The sequence below is a fragment of the Aythya marila genome (genome assembly GCF_965140915.1).
Source record: "Aythya marila genome assembly, chromosome: 22".
NCBI classification, from domain to species: domain Eukaryota; kingdom Metazoa; phylum Chordata; class Aves; order Anseriformes; family Anatidae; genus Aythya; species Aythya marila.
The window spans coordinates 4,188,857-4,206,758 of NC_139063.1; the positions used below are offsets into that span (position 1 = coordinate 4,188,857).

Here is a 17,902-nt window from a genome sequence, read left to right on the forward strand (position 1 = left end):
GGGAGCCGGGCGGCCCCGATCCTCCACCTCCGCCCCGTTTCCCTCAGAACCCTTCCTCCCAGCATCCCAGCCCCTGGTTTGTTTGAAGGGTTTTTGTTTGAAGCTCCCCGCCCGCCTCTGCCAAGCCCCGCTCTGCCTTCTGCTTCCACCGCCTGCCATTCCCCCCGCCGCAACGCAACGAATTTCATGAAATTAAGCATTTCTCCTACACACAGCATATTTGCCCGGCGATTATAACCAGTCCCCGAGGTAGCCAAGCACAGCAGGATTTCAGTTTAATATGCACACCCACGCAGCCCTGCTAAAAACCCAAGGCACTCCCCCGGTCCTGCTCGGGAAGCGCCGCGCTGAGCAGCTCGGGTTTCAGCTCCACCACTCGCACAAGCCAGGACTGGGAATACTCCGTGAGCTGCTGCGAGGAGGGAATAAAAAAAAAAAAAAAAAAAAGAGAGAGAAAAAGAAGATGGGAAAGTAAGTTTCTGAAAGATTTCAAGGTATCCCCAGCGGCCCTGGGAGCACGCAGGGTTTAAGAACGCGGCGATGTCGGGCAAGGCAGGCACAGAAGCAGCGGCTGCGGGTTCGTTAACGCGGCCACGGCGCCCTGCTCGCTTCGCCTCGGGCTCGCAGAGGACTTTTAACTCCACAACGCGTGGGTTCCCCGGGTTGTTTGGGTGGGCAGCACGTCTGGAGGTCCGCAGCACCTGCTCGGCGTCACGCTGTAAGAATGACACCTGCTGCCTTGAAAAATAAAATGAAATAAAAGGAGTGAATCGCCCTCTTTGTGCAGGGGATGATTTGCAGCCCTGGTCCTGCCCCGTGCCCGGACCCTCCCAGCCCACGCACGTCGCAGTCGGGCTGGGCTCTGCCTGGGCCCAGCTGCCCTCGCAGCGGGCCAGGAGTCAGGGCAGAGGAAAACCAGGCTTCCCCTTGGCTGCAGATGCTCCCTCCTACCTCCTTTTCCCTTCCTTTTCCTCCTATTCTTACATCTGACCTCTCAGGCACAGTCAGGCTGCCCTGCCTGCACCCCATGCCCGTCTCCACCTCCCCAGCTCTGCTCCCCCTTGCCCTGCTCCTCCTGCAGCCCCCCGCTCCCTTCCTTCCCCCCGCAGCAGCTGGCTGCCGCGTGCCCCTCGCCCTGTGCTCCCTGACACGGGACGGGGCAGTTACAGGGCTCAGCCTGACCCCAATTCCTGGTTTTGGGCCCACATGGGGCCCTGCGCTTGGCACAGCGGGGATCAAGCCGAGCATGGAGCAAGGCCGTGGGCAGGACCAGGGCCAGGGCCAGGCCCATGGATGGGACCGGGACCAGGGCTCTGTACAGGACCAGGATCAAGCCCCCGGACAGGACCGGGGCCATGCCCCTGGGTGGAACCAGACCCTTGGACAGGGCCAGAACCCAGATCAAGTCCCCAGACAGGACCAGGACCAGAACCAGGCCCCTGGACAGCACCACACCCTTGTCCTTGGCTGAAGTCCCAGCCCTCAGCCCAGGCCCAGGCCCCTGGCCAGGCCCAGGCCCAAGCCTCAGGACGGGCCCAGACCCCTGGCCGGGCCCAGACCCTTAACCTTGGCCCAGGCTCCAGCCCTCGGCCCAGGCCCAGGCCCATGGACGGGCACAAGCCCTGTTCCTTGGCCCAAGGTGGAGCAAACCCCACTGGGAGCGTGCCCCTGGGCAGCACCATCAGCACCAGGCCCAGGCCCAGGCCCAGGCCCAGGACTAGGCCCAGGCCCTGGACCCAGGCCCCTTCCCTTGGCCTTGGCCTTGGCCTTGCCCTTGACCCACCCCAGCCCCTGGGCAGCCCCAGGCCCCTGCCCTTGACCCAGCCCATCCCCAGGCCCTCGCCCCCTCCCCGCCCCCTGCCCTTGGCCTTGGCCCTTCCCCAGCCCCCCCCCACTTCCGCCTTCCCCTCCCCTCCCCTCCCCTCCCCTCCCCTCCCGTCCCGTCCCGTCCCGCCGCGCTCTCGCGAGACTTCCCCGCCTGCCCCCCCCCCCCCCCCTCGCCGCGTCACGCGCGGGGCCGTTGCATCACCGCCGCGCGCCCTCTGTGACGTCACCGCCCCCTCCCCTCCCCTCCCCACCCGGCAACAACGCTCGCGGAGGGGGGAAAGGGCGGGGGCCGCCCCCGCCCCGCCCCCCCCGCGGAGCGACGCGCGCGGCGGCCAATGAGGAGCGGCGGCCGCGTGGAGCGGCGGGGGAGGCGGCCAATGGGAGGGGAGGAACGGGGCGGAGGGGGCGGGGCGGAGGTAAAGGGGGGCGGGCGGGCGCGGCGGGCCGGGCTGCGCCTGTCAGCGGCGGCGGCGGGATGGCGGCGCTGTACGCCTGCACCAAGTGCCACCAGCGCTTCCCCTTCGAGGCGCTCAGCCAGGGCCAGCAGCTCTGCAAGGTGCGGGGAAGGGGGCTGGGAGGGGAATTGGGGGGTTTCTGAGGGAAAGGGGGGGCTGAGAGGGAGGCCTGTGAGGGAAAGGGGGGGTTATGAGGGAAAAGGGGGGTTCCTGAGGAAAAGGGGGGTCTTTGAGGGAAAGGGGGGGCTTGGAAGGAGATCTCTGAGGAAAAGAGGGGACTGTGAGGAAAGGGGGCCCTCTGAGGGAAAGGGGGGGCTGAGAGGGAAATTGGGGGGGACTCAGAGGAAAAGGGGGGGCCCTGAGGGAAATTGGGGGGAGTTCTGAGGAAAAGGGGGGGCTTGGAAGAAGGTCTCTGAGGGAAAGAGGGGGCTGAGAGGAAAGGGGGGGGCTGTGACGGGAGGGGAGGGTTTCTGAGGGAAAGGGGGGGCTCTGAGGGAAAATTGAGGGTCCTCTGAGGGAATAAAGGGGGTCTTAAGGGAAAGGGGGGGGCTCTGAGGTAAAGGTGATGGTTCTCTGAGGGAAAGGGGGGGGTCAGGGAAAGGGGGGACCCTTAGGTAAAGGTGAGGGTCCTCTGAGGGAAACTGGGGGGCTTAGTGAGGGAAGCGGGGGCTTCCTGACGGAAAGGAGGGGGGTTTTGAGGGAAAGTGAGGTTGGGGGGGGCTCTTAGGTAAAGGGAGGAGGGTGGGGTCCTCTGAGGGAAAGTGAGGGGGAGCCCTGAAGGGAAGTCAGGGGCTGCGTGAGGCAGGGCTGCTGGGGGGGATTTGGGGCCGGGGGGCACTTGGGGGAGCTGAGGGGGCTGCTGAGGGGACTTGGGGGTGTCTGGGGCCTTGAGGGGGGCTTTTGGGGCTCACCAAGGAGCTGTGTGTAAGGGGGGCTGGGAGCAAATGGAGAGCACTGAGGGGGACTGGGGGCTGTTGGGGGGGGCTGGGAGCATTTGGGAGACCCTAAGGTTTGGGGGGGTTGGGGGTGAAGGAGCAGATGGGGGAACCTGGGCATTTGGGGGGTTGGGGGCCACTCCTCAGGGGGACCTGAGGGCACTGAAGGCTGTTTAGGGGCATTCTGGGGTCCCTGGAGGGTTGAGGAGGGTGCCACGAGGCCGTTAGGGGGATGTTTGGGGAGTATTTGGGGCATCTGGGGCGTCCCGAGGTATGGGGAGAGCCCTGGGGGTGAGGCTGGGTTTACTCAGGGATCACCTGTGCCACGCTCTGTGCCTGTCACCCTGCTCCCAGCCCCACGGGGAGGAAACGTTTGGGGTTTGACAAGTGCCTGAGGTTGGGGGGAGGCCCCGAGGGGAGCTGGGCTTTGGGGAACGGTGCCGCTGCCCCTCACCCTCCGCTTCTCTCGGGGCAGGAGTGCCGCATCGCGCACCCCATCGTCAAGTGCACCTACTGCAGGACCGAGTTCCAGCAGGAGAGGTAAGCGTGCCCGCCCCGAGGCCGGCCCTACAACCGAGCCGTGGTGTTTGCACGCCTCTGACTGAGCCCCGCTGTCGCTCTGGGAGGCGTGGGAGACCTTTGGTCGTCTTCACGAGTCTGTTGGGCGAGTCACTGTGCCCACGCAGTGCCCTTGGATCTCTTCCTCTCCCCTGGGTATTTATTTCGGTCACTGCTCAGCTGCATCACCCGCTGAGGGCTCTGGGCACACCTGCCCGTGAGTTTTCTCCTACCTGATTCCTGCTACCCGAAATTATTCCTTAATACGCTTCCTGTGCTTCTGCCCTTGTGCATTTTCACAAGTTACAGCGGAAGGATGGGGAAAGCCAGGATGGGGTGAGCATAAAGCGTGTGGACGTTGTGTGGGGTGCTCTTCCCTGTGCTGTTGGACAGCTCAGCTCTGTGCTGACCTGCCTTCACCTCATAACTGAGCGCAGACCTCCAGGAGTGAGGCTGTCGCTGCTGAATCACGCCTGCCACCAATTAGCCAGCGATCAGACGCCTGTGTCTGTAAGGACAAAAAACTGGCGTCATCTGGGGATGCCTTAATTAAAAGATAGCTCCCCGTAATGCCACTTTTTGCCAAATTATCCCCGACCAGATGGGGATGGGAAGCGCGCTTTGATATCGGAGTCCCCAGTGCAGACGAATGCGGTCTCGTCACTGGAGACGGAGCCTGCGGGGGGATCCTGACCGCGGAGGTTTGGTGTTCTTGGGGGAAGTGTTAATAACATGATTCTTCTTTGCTTCTTCCCAGCAAAACCAACACGATATGCAAGAAGTGTGCTCAGAACGTGAAGCTCTACGGCACAGTAAGTGAGCGGGGCCCGTTCGCCCCAGCCTCTTCTTGTCCTTTCATCTTTCTTGTCTTTATCCTGCTGGATCCCAGAGCAGTTTATGGGCTGGCTCTGTCATAATGGCATGACTGATCAATAACTCGCAGGTCCCTCAAGCGTGAAGCTTTTACCTTTCTCTTCTGTTAGTATGGAAAAGAGCAGCTCTGCATCATTTTAGACCAGGAAATGAACTCTTGGAGATCCAATAGAAACCAGAACACGGCCGTACAAACTGAGACTGCCGCAGGAAGCAGGGATAAATCCGTTTTCCTGCTTTTCTGAAAGCTGAAGCAGAGATTTTGATTGTTTCTATTTTGGTGATAAATATTGCTGAAGATTTCCTAGCGCTTCATAAACGGTCGAGGTGTCACAGCTAAACACACTTAGCTAGAGACCAGGGGCCCAAACGCAGTTACGTCTCCTGGATCGACATTATAGCTAGATTGGTACGGGGAAATAAACGTTCTGAAGCCCTGGGGAGAAAGGGGAAGGAGCAGAGTGTTAATGTCGTTAGGAGGCACTACAATATTGCTTGGTCTCATTCCTTAAAGCCCAAGCCCTGCCAGTACTGCAACATCATCGCAGCGTTCATCGGAAACAAGTGCCAGCGCTGCACCAACTCCGAGAAGAAGTACGGGCCGCCGCACTCCTGCGAGCAGTGCAAGCAGCAGTGTGCGTTTGACAGGAAGGATGACAGGAAGAAGGTCAGTACCCCTCAAAGGAGCCTGAGGAGGTAACGAGGCTGCTGGCAGCGACTGCCTGCCCTGTCACCTGTTGCCTGGCTTTTCTGAAGGGGGTGTCACTTGAGTGGGAAATAGTTTCTGGAGCCGGGCTTTGCTGTGGGAGCTGATTTGGGAGCTTTTTAATCTTTGAGCCCCCTTGCTCCTTTGCCAGGTGTGCTGGGGAGGATGTCTTGAATTTGGCTGGAGGGTAGGTGAGGGGGCGAAGGAGAAGGGGCCTCTGAGTGAAACACGAGGTGCCTGCTGGGGGAGAGGGGTGGGGAACGGTGTTGGTGCCATTTGCCTGCCCTGATGGACGGGTGATGCCTTACAGCCTGTAAGCAAAGCCTGACAGGGACTGGAGTTAGCAGAAGTGCTGTTACTGAGTGCTGCCTGCGTCACACCAGCCGTACCAAATGCACTTCTTACCCTTCCCAGGCTCCCGAGGGATCCTTTTTGAGTCTCTGCTTGTTTGTGATCTTAAAGCCCCAAGGTGCTTCTTGTCTTCGCTCTGCTTCGTTTGCGGGCAGGAAGCAAGACAAAACTGTCTCCCTTTCGTGCCCTCCAGGTGGACGGGAAGCTGCTCTGCTGGTTATGCACACTGTCCTATAAACGGGTCCTACAGAAGACCAAAGAGCAGTGCAAACACCTCAGCAGCTCGTCCCGAGCCAGCCTGCAAGAGAAGGAGCAGTACAGCAGGCTCAGCAGCGGCAGCCATTACAACAGGTAACCTGCACGCACCGTTCTGTCGGGCTGGGCTTGCTCCGAGGTGAGCAAGGAGGATTCCTGGCTGCTCCTCACGCCTTGAAGTTATTGGGAGCAGTGCCTTGGCCTCGGGACCACAAAACAGTGATGGGTTTGGGCAGTTTTCTGTTGTTTGGGGGAATCTGGCGAAGTCAGGCGTCGCTGCTTTGCAAGCACCGTTGTTCTGGTGTAGGCTTGTAGTCCGCCGGTGCTGCTTAGCGATTCGACTTGCTGAACCTGTGTACAATTAAAGCAAAATTGCATTTGTAAAACTTGATTGAAATGCAGATTTTAAGCATGAGTTCCTCACCTACCTACTGATCTGGCTGACGCGTTGTTTTCTGTTTATTTTTAGTCTCCAGCTGCTCTTCAAGGAATGATTTTTTATTGTTCGTTCTTGTGCTAGGAAACCTTGTCTTAATAGGCTCAAAGTGGGTGGGAATATTTAGCTGCTCCTCTCTCTTTGACTGCAAATCATTCAGGTTCTGACATACGATTTCCTTGTTTTTCTAGCCAGAAAACCTTATCCACCTCTTCTATTCAGAACGAAATCCCAAAGAAGAAAGCCAAGTTTGATGCCATATCTGCCAATGGTGACAGGTGAGCCTGCTACATGGGGAAATTGTGGGTGGGCGGTCTGGCGAAGCTTCATGCAGGAGAGTGGCGTGCGGGCAGCAGGAAGCTTTATGCTAGAGCAGGGATCTGGGGCTCTGGGACCTAAAGGGGCCGCGTGAGCAGCTTCCCAGAACCCAGCAGGGCAGTGTGACTTGGCCTTTAGACACAGACTGCAAAAAGAAAGGAATGCGGGGTACCTGTGCCTGCTAGAACAGGAGCTGCTCGTTGGCTGAGCTCACCAGAATTACAAAAACTGCAGCCAGCTCAGCTTTATCCCCTCCCTGCAGCTACAGGGAAGGGGTGGCTGCCGGCTACGCTGCGGAGTTGTGCAGTTTTTGTGCTTTCTGGGCTGTCAGACTGCTCTGCGGGGAGATGGCCTCGGAGGAGAGGATCAAAACCCACCTCCCGTTTCCCCTCCTGCCTTCGGGGGGAGGGCCAAGCAATCAGACAGCTTTGCTCGACGCAGCTGGTCCCATTCTGCTGCCACAGTTTGTGCTGGATTGCGCTGGCTGCGTGCGCAGCACAACGGGAGTCGCTAGCAGAAACAGGAGATTGAGATGGATTTTTTTTAATTTATTTTCTGATGGTCTTGTACATGCATATTTTCATTCCTCCCTTTCCTCTCTGATTCTCAGCGTTCCTTCCTCTCCCGAGATGCTTTGTCCCCCTATCCAGAGTGCCCCGTCCACGTTGGCGCAGGGGGCTGCTTCCCACCCGAGTCTCGGTGCCCACCATTGTCCTGTTTCTCAAGGCACTGACATCCTGAAGTGAGATCACCTCTTGTTTTCTCCCCCCTGTTGCCCTCCCTCCCCGGGAAGTGTCTCAGACCTGGAAGCTGCCCCTCTCCATGGATCTCCTTCCAAACAGCAGAGAATTGGGAGCGTGGACCAGAGCGTAGGCTTTTTAGTGCCAAAGGGTTCGTTAGAGCACCGGGTAATTAATTGCCGCCTGCCTGCCTTGAAGGTCTCTTCAAGATCACATCACCTCTCCTGTAGATACCGTTAACCTCTGGGCAGTGTTTAGAGATGAAATGCTGGTATGGGGAAGAGGATTTCAGTAATTTTGTAGGGCAGTGATTCCCACAAAGTGGTCTACAAGACCGCTTGGTGCCAGAACCGTATTTTCTATTAAAATGGAAAGAAATTAAGGGCTGACTGTGGCTTGGGAGCTGAGCACAGTTTGTGGAGGAGTCATCCGGCTGCCCGTAACGCTGGGGGAGCTGGAGGAGAGCCTGGAGACCGGTCTCTGCACCAGTTCTCTGCCCATCAGTGCTGCTTTCCCTCTGGAGCCCCGTTTTGCCCCTGCTCCCTGGGCTGCAGATGTTTCCAGGTGCTTTTATCTGCTCGTTAAAGCCTGGGTGAGACTCAGCAACCCCTGGTAGCACCACTGCTGGTGTGAACCTCCCCAGGAAGCAAAAGGTCTCGTTGCTAGCCATTTGCTTGCAAAGCAGGAGCAGTCGTTGGAGGAATCAGATGCCTTTCTTTCTGTTTGCTCTCACGTCAGATGTGTCAGTCCAGCTCCTGCCAGGGCTGTGGTCTCTGCCACGGGCTCTTGATGAGTCCCAGTAACGAACCGAGTGCAATTTTAGCAGCTCCTGAAGGGCTTCAGCAACGTGCTGTGGAGCAGGCGAGCTGCAGCTGCCTTAAATAGACACGGGGCTGCGTTTCCTGAGGGGAATGATAATGGTGCTTCATTAAGTGTGATTGTGGAGCTGCTGAGGAGGAACCCCCCTTAAAAGCCTCCCCTCTTGCACCGTTTTCTTCGAGGCACCCCAGAATCAGCCTGGGTCAGGGCCTGGGGTGGGGCACGGGGGTTTTTGGCAGCAGGGTGGTACCCGAGGGGCTCACCAGGAGCAGCTCCCAGCACAGTTTGCAGCACCCCGTGCCCCACAAACCCCGCTCTCCTGCCAGCACCCCTCAGCCCTGGGCTCTGCTGTGCCCCAGCGGGGCCTGGGCCTCCTCACCCCCTTCTGCCAGGGCTGCGTTGAGTAAAAATGTTCTTGGTAGCATGGAAGTGTCCTGGCTCCTGCTGAAAGCACTAGGATTTGGGCTGAACTGCTCCTGCTTTTGCTGGCGATAGGGGAAGTGGGAGCTCAGTGCTGGTTCCTGTGGGTTTGGATGTTTTTTTTGGGAACAAAGTGTTTTTGTTGTAAGCTCAGCCTGCTTTGTGCCCGTTCACAGCGGCCTGACATAAACAGCAAACTCGTTAAGCTTGGCTTTTCTTTTGCCTGATTTCAGTCCTTTAACAGGTGTCGAGTTCAGGGCAGGCATTTTGGTTTCTGTTCCACTCTCTGGAGAGGCAGGTGTCTGTGGAAGAGCTCTGTTTTTTTCTGCCTCCACTGCAGGCAGTGGGAGCTCATCAAGTCCCTTAATTGCGGGATGAATTTGAGGCTGCTGGGACTCACAGAGCCCACACCTCCCCGGCCGGGGGCACAGCCCCGTGGGACGGAGCTCACCCATGGGGACGTGTTGGGTGCTGCTGGTTTGCTTTGGTTGCTGGTTTTTATTCTTCATCTGCTGAAGGAACGACGTGCATCTGTCACTTCTCCTTCTAATTTTGGAGCCTCAGGCTTCCTTAATGTGGAGTTAAAGACAGAGAAAGCTTTCATTACTGACTCGAAACCCTTTAAAAAAAAAAAAAAAAAAAGGGGGGAGGAAGAGAAAGCTTCGTTAATTTGCCCACTGACGCTTTTGAGGGTGGATTTTGCAGCAGCTGGGCAGCAGAAAACCTGCCTGTGCTCCACGTCCTCGGCAGGAGGACCTGTGGAGGCCCCAAAGCTCTGGTGCCAGCCCCGTGCCGCTCGGCGGAGGGCTGGTGGCACCTCCTGTCCCTTCTCCCCGCTGGGTGGCAGGGCCGCGCTCGCCTCCTGGCTGCTCGCAACGGGAGCTGCCAGGGAGCTGATGATTCCTGCTCGGGGAAACCGAGCATCTCCCCGCTCTGCTCCTCACCCCAGGACACAGCAGGAGGGCAGCCTGCCTGGGCAAGGCAGTGGTGCACGCCAGACTTTGTTTTAACCGGTAGAATTCAGTGAGGAAGACTTGATTTTGTATTTTTTTCCTGTGTGGAGGCTGCCTTTTTGTGTTTTTTTCCTCCTTCCCTTCTCTCCTCCCCAGCACATTTGCGCTGAGTGGGAAACTGAAGCTACTGCTAGCGCCGGCGAGGTGCTGAGCACCCACCAGCACGCTGCAGAGCCTCCACTTTGGGGAAATTGTGCTCGGGAACAGCTTGAAAATGGAGCTGCTCTCCTCCAGCATGCATGTTTGAACCTCTCCTGTGCCTGAGGGCTGCCCAGTGTGAGGAGCCAGTGCTAACCCCCGTGCCCCCAGGGACCTGCTGTGACTTGGGGTGGCTTTTCTGGCAGCGTGCTGCAAACGTGCACGGCGTTTCCCCTGTGCTCTGACTTTTCCTTTGCCAAGCTTTCCCTCCCGCTGCCGCAGGGCTGTCCTGTGGCTTTCAGGGCTGTGAAGCTGCCCCTTCTCCAGCTTCCCTCTGTAGCTCCCCATCTGCTGCCACGTCCTTGCCCTCCAGGGCTGTGCTTTTAATTAGCAGATGGATTCTTTCCAGGCGCTGGAGGAGCCCCCTGTGTGAGGTGAGCAGCCAGAGCTCTCCGGCCAGGGCTCGGAGGTGGCAGCGTGCCTGGGGGAGCTTTGTTTGGCTCCACACCCTGCCTGCCCCATCCACTGCACCTCCCAGCTTTAGAGCTGACTCTAAGCTTCGGGACGTGTGCTGGCCTACTCGGGAGGCTTTCAAAAAATGTCCAAATTCAGGTAACCTGAAGGCTTTTTATCTTTATGGCAGCAGCGCTGGCTGATAACTTCGAGCCTGGCCGTTATCTTCTAGGTGAAGCTTTGTTGCCTTTTTTTTTTTTTTTTTTTTTTATTACTGTTAAATTTTTATACAGCCATTTCAGAGGTGTGTGGCTGGGAGTGTGCTGCCCTTTTAGCACCGAGAGATAAAAATCAAGCTTAGCATTACAGCGGTGAGGAACAGAAGGCAGGCAGGGATCAGGTGAGCTCCCTGGGCCTGTGGCTGCAGCTTATCGTATCTTGTGATCTGCTGGAGTGTGACACTGGGGGTGGCTGCCCAGATCCTGGGTGTCTTGGAGGAAGATGTGTGGATTACCTCCGCAGGAGGGTGGCTGATGTCTGGATACATTCTCAGCTGGTTGCTTAAGGTCAGAGTAGCTGGCTGATGAGCAATGCCCTCGGCTGTTTGTCTGTCTTCCTGAAGAGCCCTTCCTGCTCTGAAGCCGTAACGAAGCTTCTTCCTACATTGCTGTGTCATGGTGGAATCGAAATACTGAAGTCCAGCCTGTCTTTTTCCCCTTTTCCCTGCTGAGGACAGGGCTGACTTTAATCTAGGTGTCTCCTTTGGCTTTGTTTGTTTAACTTGGGGGTTATTTGTGTCTCTTTCATGTTCCCTCCTTGCCAGAATGTTTGTTTACACTGAGTGCCGAGCTTTGCTGTACATCCAAGGACTGCCTGTGAGCGAGGAGAGTTCCTAAGTGGTTGCGTAAAGTTTCACCAGCTCTCTGATTGCTGGCCTCAGCTCTTTGGTCTGAAAATGGATCATTACTGCTTGATTGCTGCAGATGCTGGCTGCTGTTCGCCCCCAGCAGTCCTGTGTCCCTGCTGATGGTGCAGTGACACAACTCGGGTTATCCCGAGGACCCTGTTGCCCAGCATCTTGGGTGCTTCCCAAATTCTCTGTGGGATCCAGGGGCAGGGATCCAGGTAACGCCTCCAGACCCTGCGTGTTTGGAGGCCACAGTGTGTGTCATGAATAATTCCTGTTCTCCACCGAGTGCCATCTGTGGGATTTCCCCTGCCTCGGTGAGGAGAAGGGGTCGTGATGAGAGTCCTGCCCTCTTCTTTGCTGCAGCTTCTCTCCGGACCTCGCCCTGGACTCTCCTGGCACTGACCACTTCGTTATCATCGCCCAGCTGAAGGAGGAGGTGGCTACCTTAAAGAAGATGCTGCACCAGAAGGATCAGATGATTTTGGAGAAGGAGAAGAAGGTAGAGCCCTTGGCTCGCTCCCCTCCCCACAGCACGCTGACAGCTGCCGCGTTCACACAGATCACACTCCAGCAGAGTCTAGCATTTTCTGCTGCAACCAGCAAGAGGCTTTCTGGCTGTCTCCAGGCTGCCTCCTTTCCAAAGTTAGAGGCTTCTGGGACCCACCTGGGGGGCTCTCATTTCATAAGGGGCTATTTTCTGGCCAGTTTCAGACACCTCCGTGTGGGGGCAAGGCAGAGAGAAATCCCACTGCCCTGTGCAGAATGAGAGCAGCACACTGGGCACTTCTGCTTCTCTGTGCAGCTCCATGGAGCAGTTTGGGTCCTGTTGCACTCCCCCAGCACGTTTCCAAACTCGGGTAGTCTCACACAACTTCTGCAGAGGCGTTCCCCGTGGCAGGGTGCACCTGGGGTGAAGGCAGTCATCCCTTCCTCCAGCTCATGCGCTCGCTCTTGCTTTATCTGCAGATCACAGAGCTGAAAGCCGACCTGCAGTACCAGGAGTCACAGATGAGGGCAAAGATGAACCAGATGGAGAAGACGCACAAGGAGGTCATGGAGCAGTTACAGGTGACAGCCTTTTTGTTTTAATTCGCTGTGCCTAGGAGTGGCTGAGGACACTCCTGGTGAGAACAACCCGCGAGCCTTTGCACGGGCAGCTCTGCTAACACTTCTCAGCCCTGTCCTCAAGCCTCTCTGCCCTGCCTCAGCCCCGCACCACGCCTCAGTGCACTGTAACCCGTCCTTACATCCTTCTTGCTGCTCTCTACTCGGGCTCAGGCCCTCTGCGTTGTGAAGTGCCGTGCTGGGTCCCTTGTGGACCAGCTGGGAACCATCAGACTTGTTTTTACTATTGCCAGCGCCGGGTTTGAACCCGTTCCTCCAGGTTACAGAACCTCTGTCAGCTCCCTGTAGCTCCTAACGTGATTTATGTGGCCGGTAAGCAAAGGGAACAAAGATCGGGAAGCAGTCGGCAGTTCCCTTAGCGCTCTATCTCCGTAGTCCAAATAAAGAAGTCCCTGAGCTGGAGGGAACAGGGAGAGCAGGATTTCTGTCACGGCCCTGGGAACACCAGGCAGGCTATCAGCCCCAACGCGTTCTGAGCCACTGAAGAGATCGGGTCAAAGGGGAGCTGGTTACAGGGAAGAAGGCAGCCTTAGAAATGAACTTTGCACCCTTTAATTACCCCGGGGTTTATAATGATCTAAAGCCCTAGCAATGAGAAATGGGAGGGGAGAAGACAAAAGGCTTATATTCCTGCTGAGAAAACAGCCCCTCCTCCGGCTGCACACACCCAAGTTAATTATTAGAGAGGAAGACGGGTTTGGGAGGCTGCAGTTGCTGTCAGAAGGCTGGTGCCCACAAGCTCCCCTGCACAAAGCACGTCCTGAAGCGATGTCAGCCTGCCCGGAGGGGGCTGGGTGTGCTCCCACCCTGCAGAGCAGGGCAGCGCTTTGCTTTGTGGTTGAGGGGCCGACAGCAGCCAAAGCCTTCTGCCTGTTCTGCTTTTGTGATCCTGTTTCAGCCCCGAGCTGTTTCTGTCTCGTGGCTTTGGGCCTGCGAAGGATGACCTGATGTTCTTAGTGCGGCTGGGAGCAGGCACAAGCCTCCACCTCTTGGTTGCCTCGTGAAGCCGGGGGCTGACAGGGAGGTGCCCCCCCTGCGTGCGGTGCTTTCCCGAGGCAGGGCGCGCTGCTGGCTCAACGTGTGTCCCCGGGGAGCCTTTTGCTGTAGTTGCAGGAGGTTGTCTTGTCTCAAAAGCTGCCGGGCACCTCCCAACAGCCTTAAACTTGCTCAGTTCTGAGGTTCTGAGGGGAAAGAGGAAGCGGCAGCCCCGCGAGCGGCTTTGCCCGCAGCCACCCTGGGTGGAGAGGGGCTCCCGTGTCTGCCGCCCGCTGCGCTGTGCTCGGGGTGGGACCACCCTGAGCTCCTCCTCTCTGCTACCCGAATGTGTTCCTGCAGCTGGTGCTGACTGAGGCTCTGGAAACTTTCCTCACGGATGCCAAAATAAAAGTTCAGATCCTCCTGGTGCGCTGTAGGTGCCTTGGAGCGTTCACATGGTTCAATTTTTGAATGTGCTCGTGGGTTATTTTGTCTTGTCTTTGCACAGAGGGGTAGCAGGGGTGCTGTGTTCTCCCAGCCTGCCAGGAGGTAGAATAAGCTGCTTTACCCCACACAGCACCAGAGCGGAGGGTTTAATTCCTCCAACCACCTTTGTGTATCCAATCATTCACTGCAAACCAGCGCAGAAGGGCTGTGGCTGGTTTTGTGCGGGTTCTGCCCCTTACCCTACCGGTACGGCATCAATCACTGTGTGGGCCAGAGGTGAGCGAGCTCAGGACTTTGTGAAAAGGGACCAAAAAGCCTCGTTTGTAAGTTGCTGTGATTTTAATTTGGTCTGAACCAGAGAGCCGAGCTCCTTTCTCTGGGTGCTCTGGCGGGTTTGGGAGGCTCCTTGCAGGGGTGCAGGCAGAGCAGCACTGAGTCCTGGTAAAACCCTGGTAAAACGTTGGCAGCGTCTCAAGAAACCAGGGGTGAAACAAAGCCGAACAGAGTGAGCTGTTCCACCCTGCACACCAGTGAGGATGCAGGCTAGGAGAGGTTTGCCTTTGACTTGCTAAAACAAGAGTCAAGACGGGGCCTCGAGTCCCTTGGGTTTTTCTCCACCGCTTCTGGTGCTGTCAGACCGCAGCGGCTGCTGGAAGGGAAGAGGAGGATTGAAAGCTGGTCCCAGAGACCTTGGCGAGGTGGCTGGTTAATGCGAGCTGTGGATGTCTGAGTTCACCACAGCCCCGTTAACCTCCCGTGGCTGTGTTAGAGCAGGGTACAAGGGGGAGGGATGGGAAGAGCCCTCTCTGGGCGGTGGGGCTGAGGTGCTGCACAGCCCCATCTGCCTCCCTGCTCACCAAACAGCAGTTTCTGTCCAGGCAATTTTAGGATTCCAGGAGCTCACGCGGATCCCTGCCATTAAATACTCTTTTTCCTTGTGTTTCCAGGCCAAGAACAGAGAACTCCTGAAGCAAGCAGCTGCCCTATCGAAGGGCAAAAAGCCTGAGAAGTCGGGAGCAATAACCTCCCCGTAAAACCAAACCCCCCGATCTGGGAGCTTTCCCCAGCATTAGCCAAGGAGTCCGGGAGGCCTGCCTGACTGCTGGAAGCCAAAACCTCGGTGTTGTCACTCTCCCACTGCTGCGGCCTCGACGGAAACGCCTGCTGTGTGTTGCCTTTCCGACAGCACGCTCGAGTGTGTCTGGCTTCCACCTCTGCTGAGCCCCGTGGCGATCCGCGGGGACAGGTCCCAGCCACCCCACTCCTCCCCAAAGCACTGCTGGCCGGACAAAGTGTTTTCCCGACCAGTTTCTACCACTGCCACCCCCTTTCTCTTAGCACCCGGGAACCTGCTGCGTTAGAGACTTGTGGCTGGGCTCAGACCTGCTGCTTTGAGGCCCCTCGTTCCGCGGATGGGACGGGAGCTGCGTGCACTGGGAGCCCGACTGGTCTGGGACTGCGCCGTCCTCCAAAGGAAGCCGATAAATCACCAGCCCGACAGACGTTCCTGGGAGGCTGTGCCACCGCTCAGAACGGTTCGTCCACCCCTTTTGAAGACGCTTCCAGAATGGGGGCTCTGTATTTATCTTGGAGGGGTTTCGGTTTTGTTTTTTCTTCTCTTTTTTTCTTTTTTTTTTTTTTTTTTTTTTTTTCCTTTTCCCAGTGTCAGCCTGGCAAAGCCGACTGCTGGCTTTGGTGTTTTCCTGTTTTGTTACGCTAGCTGTTGGGTTGGGCGCCAGAGCTTAACGATACAGACAGACCCACCTCATCCCAGCCCTGGTTACTCGGTGGCCTCTGGGGCTTGGCGGGATCGAGCCTCTCCTCCTCCATTTCTTCACGCGAGGAGAGTTCGAGGCTCGGCTGCTTCCTGCGCTCGCCCCCTTCTCCCCCTCTCCCTGCCAGAAGCAGAAGCAGGGGCCAGGCTAACTCCGGGAAAGCGCTTACTCAGGCAGCAACCCAAGCCAGGAAGTGTTTCTTGGGGCTCTCCGGGGACATTTCTCGCTGCTGATGAAAAGCCAGCAGAATAAAAGGGCTACGAACGTTCCCTGCACCAGGGATGCGCCGCTCAGAAACGGCTGAGAGCCGCAGCAGAGCCCCCAGAGCCCGGGGTGGGCGCTCCCCCGGCTCCCCACGTCCCCTGGGGGGGACAACAAGCACTTGGCACCGGGGGAAAGCAGCTCGAGCGCTCCTGGGCATGGCTTCAGGGCGTGAGGAAACATCTCAGGGTTTGGAGACCCGCGGGGCGGAGGAGGAGGGGACGAGACCTTAGTGCAGAGCGGCGCTGACGGTAGGTGGTGGCGAGGAGAAAAGCTGCCCTTCCAGGCAGGGCTGGCTGCTCTGTCAGGGCTTTTATTAAGCTTTTAACTAGACGTTGTGAGTTTTTTTTTTCTCCTTTTTTTTGTTGCTAAAGACGACTTTTACTCAAAGGCACTTTTTTGATGTTGGCTTCCGGCATGGAAGGAGCGTGCTGCAGCATCAGACACTCTGCCACATCTTTTTGTTTCTTTTTTTTTTTTTTTTTTTTTAAAGATACTTCTGACGTGAGGGAAAAAAAAACTTGTTACACTTTGCCAGAGTGTGACAGCAGGAAAATACTCACCTAATTTTATACTTCACACGTTTTTAGAAACTGAGGTGCATTGGTGGGATTTTTTTTAAATTGGGGGCTTTGCTTTTTTGCTTCCCTCAAGCTACAGAAACAAACAGAGGGAGAAAGGCCCTGTATATACTGTTAAGGTTTTTTGTTTTTTTTTTTAATTGTGACAAAGTTGAGTAGCTGATAATTTGTAGTAATAACATCGTTCCTTTGTATGTTTGTAATAATGGAGATTTTAAAAGGGATGCTTTGATTTGTACAAAAACTCTGACAAATGTTAAAGTGTTTAAAAAAAAAAAAAAAAAAAAAACTTGTCTGTGTGTGTCTGACACTTTATTTGCCTGAAAGAAGAAAAAAAAAAAAACACCCCCTGGCCCTGACTCGTCCCCTCTTGGCTCCTGCCTGCTCCAAGGACTGCGCTGCAGCCCCTGGTGCCATTGTTTGCCTGGCTCCCACTTCTCGCTATCTTCGAATCCTCCCGACCCAGCCTGTTGCTAGGCTCCGCGTTCCTTGGTTACGTCCCGCTCCCCAGCACCGCTCTGCCTCCCTCGGAGCAGGTCTGGGTTTCCTTCCCCAGCCGCAGCGAGGCAGGGCGCAGAAACAAAGCTGGTAGGGAACAAAGAGCCGAGAGGATACCGGGGCGCTTCCCCTTAAGGTACCCGTGCAAACAGCCCGAGCGGGCTCTGCTTCTGCCTTCCCCTTATCTCGGGGCTGTTTGGAAGGGAAAACAGATGGGCTTTTATTCATAAAGCTCCTGCTTCTCCAGCAGAAGGTGGGAACCAAAGCTGGCTGCCCTTTGGGAGCACCCCAGGCCCTCGGGGGAGCCGCAGCTCAGCCTGCCCGGGGTGTCCCTCACCTCCTGGCAGTGCTGCTCCCCGGGACGAGCAGCCCTGCGCCTCCCCTCCTGCCCTGTCCTGGCTGTGAGCGTGTTCCCAGGGCGCTGCCTGCACCGGGGAGGGGGAAAACACAAGTGCTGGCTGTGCTGGAGCCCTGCGAAGGCTTTTCCCACTCAACCTCCTCTTTTTCAAGGCCCCGAGTTGCACGCAGAAAGTGACCATTTGCCTGGGATTCCTTAATGCTGGCAAACGCCCTCATTCTTAGTTAAACACGGGGAAGGAAAACAGTTTCTGTCGAAGGTTTTGCATGGGTGCTGCAGCCTTTTAGCGGCTGCTGCTCTTCCAAGTTGGCTTCCCCTGCCTGGGAGGGGAGAGGCTCGTGGCAGGAGGCTGGGATGGGTTTCGGCTCGCTCTTTTCGGCTCGCCCTTCCCCTCTGGCTTGACACCCTCAGAAATCGTTACAGCAGCCCTGGAGGGCAGCACCTGGGGTCCTGTCCCACCACCCCTACTGTGTGCTCATCCCAGCACCTTCCTGGCACATAACCCAGTTTGTTTTAGTTTCAGGGATGGAGAAAGGACCGGACAGCAGCCTTCTTTTCCTCTCTTTGGGGAAGGCCCCAGCTGTTTTCTCCAGGTGTGGTTTCCCACCTGAATTGGCGGTTTCTCCCCCAATTTGCTGGGCTCCAGTGCGCTAGGTGAGCCGCGAGCCTTGGCAA

General features: G+C 57.0%; 1 protein-coding gene across 3 annotated transcripts; it reads left to right on the forward strand.

The window, feature by feature from the left end:
• The first annotated feature begins 2,284 nt into the window (after positions 1-2,284).
• FAM76A (family with sequence similarity 76 member A) lies at positions 2,285-16,619 on the forward strand. 3 transcript variants are annotated; one of them, XM_082777354.1, is made up of 10 exons: positions 2,285-2,383; positions 3,693-3,757; positions 4,533-4,587; positions 5,163-5,315; positions 5,899-6,056; positions 6,588-6,674; positions 7,325-7,456; positions 11,571-11,706; positions 12,174-12,275; positions 14,702-16,619. In XM_082777354.1, the coding sequence occupies exons 1-10, from the start codon at positions 2,303-2,305 to the stop codon at positions 14,786-14,788; spliced, it is 1,056 nt and encodes a 351-aa protein (XP_082633480.1). In that variant the 5' UTR covers positions 2,285-2,302; the 3' UTR covers positions 14,789-16,619. The 3 variants fall into 3 exon arrangements, with proteins under 3 accessions (XP_082633480.1, XP_082633482.1, XP_082633481.1); XM_082777356.1 differs by lacking the exon at positions 7,325-7,456; XM_082777355.1 differs by lacking the exons at positions 2,285-2,383; positions 3,693-3,757 and adding an exon at positions 3,841-4,111.
• Positions 16,620-17,902: the final 1,283 nt, after the last annotated feature.